Source organism: Phasianus colchicus, chromosome 9 (genome assembly GCF_987193195.1).
Source record: "Phasianus colchicus chromosome 9, bPhaCol1.hap1.1, whole genome shotgun sequence".
In the NCBI taxonomy this organism is placed as follows: domain Eukaryota; kingdom Metazoa; phylum Chordata; class Aves; order Galliformes; family Phasianidae; genus Phasianus; species Phasianus colchicus.
In genome coordinates, this window is record NC_143444.1 from 14,735,170 (window position 1) to 14,747,662 (window position 12,493).

Here is a 12,493-nt window from a genome sequence, read left to right on the forward strand (position 1 = left end):
ATGAGTCCCTCTCCACCATCTATCTCCCTGTTCCATCCCAGCATCATCTTAAGTGCTCACCTCTCAACTGTTTGACTGGTGCACAAAGGATATTTCAAAAAGTATTTTTGCTCACTAATGCAACATACTAATATTCATGATTTCATCACATTACTTTCCTACTTTCTCATGGAAGTGCCAACAAATAGCAGTGTTGGAACAGAGCATAGGGTAAACAACAACAGAAATGGGGGAGGAAACATGTCCTTATTTCAATGGCAGAAAGCTGGTAATTTCTGTCTCAAATCTTGTGAAATGGTATCTCAAACCTATTTTTATAGCTGATCTTCAACATGCTGAATAGAAATAGAAGTGCTATAATCAGAGTATCTGCCTGCCATTTGGCTTTTTGTAACTTTATAGGAATATTTGTGGAAAAAAAAAGTAGACTAAATAAAATAGACTAAGCATTTAGTCTATTTGTTATGCTTTGGCTAGAATATTAAAAGGTTAACAAGACTATTCAAATTTATTTTACAAACCTGGTTCTGCAAAGTTTCTAAGAGGATCATCACCCATAACCCATCCGTTATGGGCCATGAAATAACAAGCTTTATCTGGCTGATGCATCATACTTTGTTCTTCCTCCACAGTCAGGTCTTTGAATGGATAAGTAAAATACCTATGGAATTGACAGGCAATTTAAAAAAATGCATAAACTGAAATCCACTGTCTTAAAAATTAAAATATCTGCTATGAACTGACTTGAAGACAAAAAATACAACTAGCTGTTGTTAGAAAAGCCACTACCATTTATTGGTTTTTTTTTTGTTTGTTTGTTTTTTAAATCATGTTTTGAAGTACAAAGGATGGAGGCAGCCACTATGTTGGTGTGAAGTGGTAGGGTACGATTAAAGTCACAGCCCTTCAGATACATTAGTGGCACCAAGTGCATCAGACTTCAACCTTTCAAGTTTTTCTAGTTCCACTCCTTTTCCATCTACAAGAGCAACTGTCACTACATAAAGTTTTAGTGTGCTCTGAGCACATTTAACACCCTCCAACATCAAATCTGTTTTTTAAATATTTTTTCTTTAAAATATAGGCAGTTTATTGATGAAGTAACATTTGTCCATGGGAGAGAAAAAAACATAATTGTACTTATAAATGTTTACTGTTAATAAACTTTACATTCACATTCCCTGAATAGATTCTAATAGGTTTTAGCAACAAAAAAATAATACCTGGTAACTAAAGGATATTTTCTACTAATAGGGCCTAGTTTAGGACCATGACCGGCCAGACGTTCATATACCACAGTTCCTGCAAGACAGTTGACAGCCTGGAAATAATTAGATTATGCATTATTAGAATGCCTAAATTTATTTGCAATGCAAAACAACTCAGCATTTAAAACATAGAAGCTGTAAAACCTGCTCTTGATGATGATGAATCTGTCTGTATTGCTCTGCATTCAGTTCCTCAATTCTCTTGCGAAACCAGTTACAACATTCTTCTATTGCACCTGGTCCGTTGCTTAGCAGGAAGAAAGAGCAGAGAGCAATTAGAATAATTTAGTTTTAAAACAAGTAACTGAAATGAAGTGAGATGTTTATCTCTGAATTTTTTTTTTTTTGTAAATTTAACTTTACAAGTAAATTTTAACTTGTGGTTAACAATACAATACCTGTGTGGTATGAACGTTGCCAATGCTATATTCATATCTACAGTACAACCAAATCTTCTATAATCAGGGTCTTGAACTATTTGAAGATGTTGATTCGGATCAGACTTAGTGCCTATTTTGCCTGAGGACAAAAAGAAAACAGTATCAATAAAATAGAGATTACATTTAGAAGACGTAGAACTTAGACAGTTCAAGCACAAGCAATATATGGGTAAACAAAAAATTTTGAAGGAATAAAAAGAAAAGGAATATTTAAGGTATGACAATGACCGAGTTGGCTACTCAAAAATATTTGTGTTACAATATTACTGCTGATGTTACTGAAATTACAATATAACTGAAAACAGTAATTTATTAATTTACTTTTAAATTCTCCCTCTTTTCTACTGAAACTGTTTCCTAGACTACTAAGCATAGTCTTCAAAGACTTTACCAGGACTCCAAAAATCCTCATATGTCTAGATCAGCATGGTAGATTTCTCACATAACAAACAGGATTATTTAGTTTTCCAGCTAGGGCCTTTTAGAGTTTATCTATAAATTTTCTTGAAATATAAATAAAGAATCTGCCTGCTCCAACAACACACACTTCCTTTACCTTTAGTTAGAAGGGTTCTAAATTGCTGCACAGCTTTATTAACATCCACTTGGAAAAATTCCCATAGTTTAATTTTTGGATATATATCTTCCCAAATGATTTTACGGATACACTGTAAAAATAAAAACAATGTCAGTTGAGGCTGATGATTAATATAACCAAAGAAAAGCTAAATGCTCATACGAATTGATCAGAGGGAAAAAATATAGGAATAAAGACTTGTTTTGTTAAATATACCTGCAAAGTACATTTGCCGTGTGTTTCCACAACAGAATTGTGGATTGGTAACTCAAATTGGTAAAGGATTATTCAGCTATTTACAATGTTCGTTAGTTTACACTTAATTCTCATTTACTTACATTCAGGTGATGATCATTTTCTATCAAAGGAGGGACTCCTTTATCAATACACCTTCCATCAGCCACCATACAGCTCAGGTGCCACAGAGCTCTGTCTAACACCCAGGCTGGCTTCAGGTGAGGAGAGTTTACAAGATTGTAGCCACATTCTGGATGCATCCTGAGCCACTCACTGTTAGCAGCTTATTCACCAAAGGGAGGAAGGAAAAAGTACACAAGCTGAATACTTAGTTATTTTATGCAAAAATCTTAACAGAAAGCTAAGGTAGTGCAATATTTTTAAGTAGCTCACATTTCAATTAAAGTTTTCCATGCTAATAGAAAATAGCATCTTAAGCAGATCTGTGCATCACTGATAGCTATTTGTTCCACAACACAGTTGCAGAGACTGCACAGAGTCTTTTTATTATGTCAAAATATGTAACAGAATCAGCAATTCTAAAACAGTAAGGAAAGAAAAGTCACATTTGCTTTGCTGGAAATAAATCAAATGAAGGACGTGAAACTCACAGTCTGTGTTGAAAGCAAAATTTACACCCCAAACCAAGATTTACAATGGCTTAAGGTGTTAAATATGTTTTCATTCTTATCCTTATCTGATGCTACACATGCACAAGCACACTGAGAAAGACATTAGGAACATACATGTCCCCCCAGAAATAATTACTGTATAAAGATGGACTTCTAAGAATGGATTAGCATGTTACTAATCAAAAGCAGCTTGTGTAAATAAATGAAAGTACAGTGGTGGGAAGGAATGCCAGAGCATCTTGCTCTGTCTGTGCAGGTGAACTGAACTCTAGTTCAAATCAAACATGGATGTGTCTATTTTCTGATTGTATCCAGTGGCATCCACAAGTACCATTAGGTATGAACTCAAAGTTAAGGAATCTTAATTTGAAACTGGGTGTGAAATTCTGATGTAATTGTATGTATACAACAATATGAAGTTAAAGCATACAGAGCAATGGGAACTTTAATTCTTGAAATATGGCAAGGAAGAAAAAGGCTTCAATGATTAATTTCTATTTTTAAAATTGTCCTAATCGTATAGCTTAAGTGAAAAAGTGTCAATACACTTTTTGAATGAATCTCTGCAACTGAAAAACAACATATGCAAAAAAACATGTGGTGTGTAACCAAAAGTTGCTGCTGATGTTTTCTGGGATTTTTTAAATCATTCTTCACAGAAGACATCTTAATAACACATTAGGCTAGAAAAGCAGATAAAGTATCAAATAGAAGAAATAATGTAATTATTATATTGAAAACAGAAATAGTAATTAAAAGTTATTGCCCCAAATTATAGCAGAAAAATTAACAACTAAAAACCAGTTTGCTTAGTTTTAAGTCCAAAAAAGAAAAAAAAAAAAATCAAAGGTAAAGAAATGAGTGTACTTTCCCACTCTGTAGTTTAGAAGAGCTATTCATACACCCTCCTGCGTTACATTTCAAGACCATTACGAACGTGGCAAAACTCCATGTTTGTAAGGTCAAACTACTTCTGGAAGCTAAGATCTTCATGGTTTAAAATGTCATGTACAACTAACAGCACTTATTTTAAAGCTACATAAAGAAGTGATAAATTCATGCTGATAAAAAATATTTTGGGCCAATCAGATCACTTTTTTTTTTTTAAATAAATATATGTACCATTTGAAAAGCAAACAAACAAAGTGACCTCACCCTCAAAAGCCCAAACCACAGTGTAGTCTAGCCCAATCCTAGTCTACTCTTTCAGCAAGAACCACAGTTTATTATGAAGGACTTCCATGAGTAAATACAAGGAGTTCTAGAAAGGCAGTATAGTCTAGATCTACTATGTTCCTACTGGGGGGGGGGGGAAGGGAAGTAAACAGGTCTTCTACTAATTCTGATGCATAGAACTACATTTTGTGATAAGATAAGAAATGCCATCTGGTTGTGCCAAAGAAGGTTTCGATGGAATATCTTTACAGAAAAGTAGTTAGGTATTTGAAGAGTCTGCCCAGGAAAATGTTAGAGTTGCCATCCCTGGAGGCATTTAAGAGATGTGTGAATGTGTCTGTTAGAGAAATGGCTTAGCAGTGGACTTGGTGGTGATAGTTGGACTTGATAGTCTTATGGACCTTTTCCAGCATAAATGATTCTATGATTTATAACAAAAATCTGCTTCTGGAGAAAAAAATTGCACAATGCAAAGCTTGTAATTACATTTGTTACAGATAGCAACAATATTCACACACAAGTACAAAGAATTTCAATAGGAAGACGGAGAATTACAGAAAACAAGTTCTAAAAGTGAATAATCTTTATGTAAAGAGGATTACCGTATTTCATGCTGTTCAAAAGACAGATTTATTGTTATATAAACTAAACAGAAGCAAGACCTAGTAGTGATGCTCGCTGCCTAGGACTTGTTTTTCCCTTTATAAAGCCAAACAAAGGTGTGTTTGATGTCACTGGCCAAGGGCTTGGAAGCAAGATTTACCGAAGTGTTAAAATGCATTTAGACAATAGTAGCCTCTTCTGAAAGAAAGAAAATGTTTTACTTCAGCTCAGAAAAGAAATAATTATCCTTTTTCTATCTCTTGGGAAAAAAGTAAACGCAGATGAACACAGTATTCTTATTTCAGGTTGCTTGTTTGAATACACTGAAGGGAAAACGACCAACAGGACTCATCTAGTCAGTTACCAGGCAAAGGTTGAGAGTTTATCTAAGATATTCCAGCTAACGTGCCAAAAGTGCATTCATCACATGACACATATGGTCAGGCCATGGTTGCTGCTTTCAGTAGAAAATAACAGAGACATTAACATAAAAAACTGACTCCCACCAGTCTCTATTATAGAAATATTCTATACCTCTTCCCAATGGAAAAAAAAAAACAGCACAGACATTTAAGCTTAACCACTTCATAATGAAGCTGAGTTGTCTGACTGTACAATAGGAACAGTGGGGAAGCACTGACATTTCATACAGCAGTCTTAGCTAGAAAGCAGAAACTACCACAGGTACTGGCTGCTGTAAGTTGACAGCTCATGAGCTGTGTTATCAGCATGAGAGGATTTGTCGTGAGACAGCTCTGTGCTTTAGGCCTTTAATGCAGACATGCAGTGGAATTAATAACTGAGGTGTAGTATTCATCATCCACTCAAAATAACTATACATTTTATGTCTTTCACGTCTAAATAAATGTGAAACATTTTATAGTTAAATCATCAAAAAATAGTAAAGTCAGATTTCCTTCTGATCAAGTTGTACATATAAAGAGCATCCTAAGTACTTATTTTTGCATTTCAGAAGCACTTGATATCTACCTCCACCTGAATGTGCAAAACTACAGCTTTAGCAGTCAGTAATCATTTGTACACATTTCTGCTCATGCTAAATCTGACATTTAACTAAGTTGGTAGTTGCAAAACAAGAGGTTCTGATAGTTAACAACCAAAAGGGGAAAAAAAAACATTCAACTCTCATTGTGAGTTCAGAAGCTTGAAGCTAAATACAGTTTGATTAATAACTTAAGACAGAATCTTGGTCATTTGAAGACACTCAAACATCCATGCACCACAGTATAACTTTGGAAATAGTTTACTCATCCATCCCATCAGTGTAAAATAATATGGGCTCTGCTTGAAAACTGACAAAGTCCTTCAGCTAATGTAACCAAGTAACAATGTGACTGCTTTCAAGTATATACTGAAGTTCAATAATTACTCTGTTCACAAAAACATTTTCCTTGGTAGCACACAAACACAGAGGATCTCAAGCACGTGTGAGACAAACTAAACTCTTCATTAGTTGTTAAAGTGAAAGAAACTTTTTTTTCCTGATGAGAATGTCAAAAAACAAATTCCCTTCAGTCATAGGGTTAATCACACTCAGTAACATTTCAACAAACAGGCAGGGCAAACAACAGGGCCCATTTTACACTGCTAACTGATTGGCTAAGAATGTTTGGCAACAGTCAACACCAAAAGAACTAAAGCAAATAAAAGCTCGTAATTCATAGAAATCTATGATTGAGGGTTTTGCTTTTTTTTTTTTTTAAACATCAGAGAACAGCAACATGAATGTTAACAGAAACTTGTTGTTCTCTCATGTCACAAGAATACTAATTAGTGCAGTCCTCAAGATAAGAGTAAGATGAAAACTGCATTTTAAACATAATAAAAATTCTTATAATCCAAATAACTAAACTTACAGATAATGAAATACTATGACTGACTTCTCAAGTTTGAAAACAATCTCAATGTCTCTCTCTGCAGAGCAGACAATGTTAGCTATGAACAGCATTTAGATGCAAGAGCTTCAGTGCACCAGACTCATGCTTAAAAAACGAAACAACAAAACTATCTACTTCACCACCAACACACAGCCGTAACATTTCCTCCACTGCTTACTCCTAGTCCCTTGTCTCTACTCTGATTGTTTTCCACGTATTAGAAACAATTAGAGCAGTAAAAAAAATAAATAAATAGCAGCTATAATAATTCTGTTATCAAGAAAGTAGTCAGTTTGTTATATTCATTTTACAGACTGAAAGCTGCACAGCACAGATCATAAAACTAAGCATGATATGAAAAATACAGACACAGTTCATTAATTCCATCTAAGAAAGGCTCTATTCAACTCAAACAACAATACAAAATACTTTTACATCTGTTATGGAGACATAGTTATTGTAATTTCAATGATTTTTTAAGGGGGAAAGTTAAAGGAAATAATGAAATAAAGTTATAGGACAAACTTGGTTATTCACATAGAAATCATACCAGTATGATTGTAGACTACATCTGTGATGCAAAGCATATTCCATTCATTTTTCATTTTTTCCACAAGAGCTCCTATATCATTCCAAGTGCATTTTTTGTTATGGCTTGAAAATTCAGGATTAACTTCTAACTGATCAGCCAGTGAATAGCATGATCTAGACAGGCCAAGCTTCTGCAGTGGTGTAAAATGAATCATGTTGTAACCTATGAAATAAGAAACCATTGATTTCATAAGAAAATCAAATTTTAATAAAAGAAGTTGACAGACAGACACATAATAAGTTAGTTATAGCATATACATAAGCCTAGCATTTGAAATATCCAGCATAAATTAAATCTTTACTTTAAAATTCTAAATAGTATTTTAAAAAAAATTATCCTCTAATTTCTACAAACTTCATATCTGTATGAAATCAATAGAATACAATAAAAGTATTAGGACATCCTGACTTTTTGCACTACTGCAAATACTTAAATTTGATTACTTACATCTACTGACTTAATCTGTTAATTAAAATTGAATCTGGGGGAAAATATTTGATCTACAAACTAAAGGACTACTTGAACTGTGAATTCAGTGTAACTGTTTTCTTGTCACAAGATTAATTAAAGTGCATCCTATGATATCTATATTGGCATTACCTGTTTCTTTTGCAACTTTAAGCCTATTTTCCCATTCATGGAATGGTCCCAGACACTTAGCAAGGAATGTCTGGAGTGTAACACAGTCCAAAGGTAATACATGGTTATCGGCTCCAACACGCAAAATAGGATCCACAACTATGTAACCTCCACCACTTTTCTCATTTCTAGGAGAAATAATTTTCATTGGTATGATAAACACACATTGCACCAGTCAGTTTCAGAAACAAAACCCAACAAGCACAACTATTTCAAACGCACAGTAACTCAGAGGAGCGGCTGGGGAGAAAGGACTGTGGGTAGCCTAAGCAGAAACAATGGAGAGATGTTGATCTCCTAGGCAGCATCTCTCTGCTGGGCTTACAACAGCTGCTAACAAGAACACCATTGGCACACAGTTTTAAACTCTATGCAAGTAAGATACCTTTGTTACCTTAGGAGACAGGATACCGCTTCTTCTTTTAGAATATGGATGGAAACAAAGAAAACATGACTGCCTATCTTTTACATGAAGACCTCCATTTGGAGCATTATCCTGGGAAAGAGATCTGAGCTAGATGCCCTTTTAAGCCAGAGGGAATCTAACCACCAGCTATCTTACAGGAGCTCAGAATACTAGGCCATTACAGTCACCCTCCTCTGTTGAAACAAAGAAGGAAGTAAAGTCAAATAAAGAATGGCAGAGCCTTTATGCTAGAAAGATAGAGAACAACCTCCTATTAAATGAAAAAAGTACAGATTAATCACTCATGTTTAAAATCTGATGACTGAAATCTGGTAGAACTCTTCTGCTTTTCCAATATTCACAGAAAATTGATCACCATTGCAAATTCTCCAGAACATATTTATATCAGAAAATCTTCAATAACCTCAACAACTGTTGCTATTGAGCAGATTCAGATAGATTTCATAGTTGCATTTAAGAAATCCATAGAAAAAAAATCATGATTTTATTCTTAATAGCAATTTCTTCAGGTTAAAACAAACCAAAGGAGCAGATTGCATGATGGCTGTAAGCATAGTGCTTCACTTACCCAAGACTAAAATAGTACTGATACGACCCAGAAATTTGGAGATCTAACTTGCAATATTTGTCAGAGTCATCCTCTTTTCCTGTGGGATTGTGCCATGATAACGTTCTGAACTTGTGGCGATCAAATACTTCTCCAGAGGCTGGATAATTTGTACACACAGTAACGTGCTTGCCTTGAAGAGTTGGGCCCAATCGAAACTGCAGTTCAAACCCTCAAGGAAAAAAAGAAAGAAAAGAAATCTCATCAGGAGGACTGGACATTTCTACTCTGTAATAACAAACTGTACTTTGGTTTTATGTTAAGAAGAAAATGCACTAATGTATCTGTCAAGACCTTTTGCAAAATGGTATAATCTACAGCATCTTTTCCTCCTGCTTTCCAAATTTTTTTCTTTGCACTCTCCATTGAAGTCTCTCATTACTGAGTGCTTTTCATCTCCTATTCAATTTGTTCTGCTTTGCTTTATAAAAAAATGTTGGAAATAAAATGCAACAGAAGATCACAGTCATCAGACTACATACAATTTTAGGCAGGTTGTAGTACTGTGAAAAAAATACAATCTAAAAGGTAAAATTAAAGTTTACCAACTCATTATATTAAATTGATTCATGAAAATATCTGGAAAAAAGGAACAAATTTGAAACCATAATACTTCAATTTCTTTAATTCCCCACAGAGAGAATTCACTAAAGTCTAAATTCCTTATGGCTTAACTGCAAGGTGGTGGATATCTGTGTGTAATCTAGAGGGTACATACCATTAAACTGAGAGCTCAGCAAGTTTAAGTGAGCTTTGTCTACATGCTGCAACTCATGCACACTTCAGGGAGAGCTGTATTTAGAATAAAGATACCCATGATAAAGGCACTACAATTAAGTTTAAAATATTATAATGTGAAAACGTGTTGTAGTCTGTTCAGCTGGATATGAAGAATACAATTTAGCTAGTGAGTTTCAGAATTGGTCTTACTTGAAGGTATGAGAGCCTCTTACTACGTACCTAGCTAGTCACAGAGTCCTTCCAAATGACTGAAAGAGGTACAAGTGCTTGCACTCTACTTCTGACTTCTACGGAATTACACAGCAGTCATGAAGGTTACTGTAGTAACATAGCTACTAGCCATAACGGTCTACAGAATTGGAATTTTAAAGTAAAAGAAATTTGTGTATTTGTAAAAAGAGAAAGCTATCAATGTACACATAATGAATTTAAAGGATTGAACAGTCCTATAACATGCTATTTTAAATTTGAGCAAAGTGAAACAGACAAACCAACCCAAATAAGTGCTCATCGTGTAGAATCCTAGCAGATCTACTATGAGAAGTTGATCTCTGAGTACACATAAATCAAAGTCTCACCAAGCTTACACTTTCTCTTATTAACAACTACTACACCAAGAACTTCAGATAAAACAGTGGTTTTAGGATCTGAATGTCTGTCATGTAAAATGAAGCTCATTTTATTGCCAACAAAAACAAATCTTCCATGAAAAAATTCCCTTCTGAAGGCTTAGTGCACTCTCTCTGGTACAGTCCTGACATTTTATTGCAGGGATGACTAAAATTAGAGCACAAGGATATATGGCATCAATATCTTATTTCCTGTAACAGTTATACTGATATGAAGAATGCTGTGCTCAAAATTAGCCATGGCCTCTCAGAGACTGTCACCAGCAGAGGTGTTCTGAATGTTTGATAGGAGAGCATTTCTGAATCCCTCCAACTTACACAACTGGGAGGAAGATAATAACAAGGGTTGGGGCCAACGCCGCACTTCTTCCCTAATGATATTTTTTAGATTACATTGTCAGAAAGTTTTAAAATTGATATACTTGAAGGAAGTTTATTCTCAAGAGTCAAATCTCCATTCTCTTTACTGAAGAACTTTGATGCGAGGCTCCAACATAAAGTGAAAGTAAGCAGAACAGTTTAATGAGCAGTAACAGTTGCATCATTAGAAAAAGGTTGCTAAATAGACTGCCTTTGACTTTAGAACCCAAATTTGCTGACCAGCATAATAATAAACGGGTTCTAGGTGGGATTGTCTTAGGGAATACGCTTAAGAACACTTTCAAAGAGAAATATCAAGTTCATGTTAGTATGCAGCCAGAACACCAATGCAATACAGACAAGGAAAATCTGACAGGCAAGATAAGATTTAGGGTCCTGTATTCTAAAACGTCACCTCAGGCATTACAAAAGGTTTCTATCTTTACTCTATTTCAATATTATTGTATTAAAGACGAGGCGTTGCATAACACGACACAGATTAACATTACAGTTTGACTTACGAGGACGTTTCAGGGTCAGTACAGCCCGGTTTGTACAGGGAGAGCCTCTGTCCCACAGGGGCCGCATAACAAACATCAGAAGAGGGAGAAGCACAAACAGAGCCCTACAACAAACCAGCCCCGGCCTTCCTCGCTGCCCGAGGGCAGCGGACAGCCCCCGCCGACATCGCGTCACCCGGCCCACCTTGCTCCAGCCTGAAGAGGGTCTTGTCCAGCTTCTCCATCTCGTTGAGGTGCAGCAGCCGCGTCTCCTTATGGCTCGGCATGGCTGCTGGCGGCCGCTCGCGGCGGGCTCAGCGCGGGCGAAAAGCGGCGAGCCCTGCCGGGAGAACAGACGCAGACACACACAGACACACACAGCCGCGGTCAGCGAGCACCCGGCAGGCAGGCGGCCGGCCGCTGGGGAACGCCTCCCGCCGCCAGGCCCGCTTACATCTTCCCCAGCCCCGGGGCGAGAGAGACGGGGCGCGGGCAGGGAGGAGGAAGGGAGCACCCCGCCCTCCCCCGAACGGCGGCACGCGAGAGCGGTCCCGGCCCCGCAGCTGCCGCAGCCGCCCGCGGGGGGGCCGGCACCTGTCACTGCCGCCCGCCGAGCCCCTCACGCAGCCCTGCCCGCGCGCCCCGGCGCCCTCCGTACTCACGAGCGGCCCGCAGCGGCGCGCGCGGCTCCCTGTGAAGGCAGCGGCGGACAGGGCCGGGCCGACCCGACCCAACCGCTCGCAGTCTGCAGCTCCGGGCCGGCCAGCGGCGACAAACGCCCGCAGAGCCCCTTTCCCCCGCCCTTTTCTTGCTTTTCTCAAATAAACTTTACCGGTTCCGCCCGGCCCCGCTCCGAGGCGGGCGGTGCCGGCACGGCTCGCGCGAGAGCGATGTTCCCGCCCCGGGGCTGTGGCCGGGCCCGCCCCGCGCTGCGGATGGAGCCGGAGCCGCCGCTCGGGTCTCCGAGGCGCCCTCAGGAGCGCGGGGTGGCGGCGCTCAGTTTAGCGGCCGGGGCTCCCGGCGGTGCCTTTCCCGTGCGGTGCGAGTCAGCGAGCACGAGGAGCTGCCCTCCAGGGGAGCTCGGGCTCTTGAAACAAAGGTCTGCGCGGTGCGAAGGGCGTTAATGACCGCCTGGACGCCCGGCGAAGCTGCCGCGTTTGTTCCCCG

The 12,493-nt window shown here is 38.2% G+C and overlaps 1 protein-coding gene across 5 annotated transcripts in view; it reads right to left on the reverse strand.

Annotated features, from left to right (window-relative positions):
* Window positions 1-12,493, reverse strand: part of AGL (amylo-alpha-1,6-glucosidase and 4-alpha-glucanotransferase) — a 41,485-nt gene that overhangs the window by 23,803 nt on the left and 5,189 nt on the right. Inside the window, exons 1-11 of one of the 5 annotated variants that reach the window (XM_090146277.1) lie at window positions 12,159-12,298; window positions 11,532-11,666; window positions 9,058-9,268; window positions 8,024-8,190; window positions 7,382-7,585; window positions 2,624-2,805; window positions 2,265-2,376; window positions 1,667-1,787; window positions 1,413-1,515; window positions 1,224-1,321; window positions 522-661 (exon numbers count right to left, since the gene is read on the reverse strand). In XM_090146277.1, the coding sequence (XP_090002403.1) occupies window positions 522-661; window positions 1,224-1,321; window positions 1,413-1,515; window positions 1,667-1,787; window positions 2,265-2,376; window positions 2,624-2,805; window positions 7,382-7,585; window positions 8,024-8,190; window positions 9,058-9,268; window positions 11,532-11,613 (1,420 nt within the window). In that variant the 5' untranslated portion in view covers window positions 11,614-11,666; window positions 12,159-12,298. The other 4 variants (XM_090146275.1, XM_090146276.1, XM_031614732.2 and 1 more) reach the window with 4 other exon arrangements.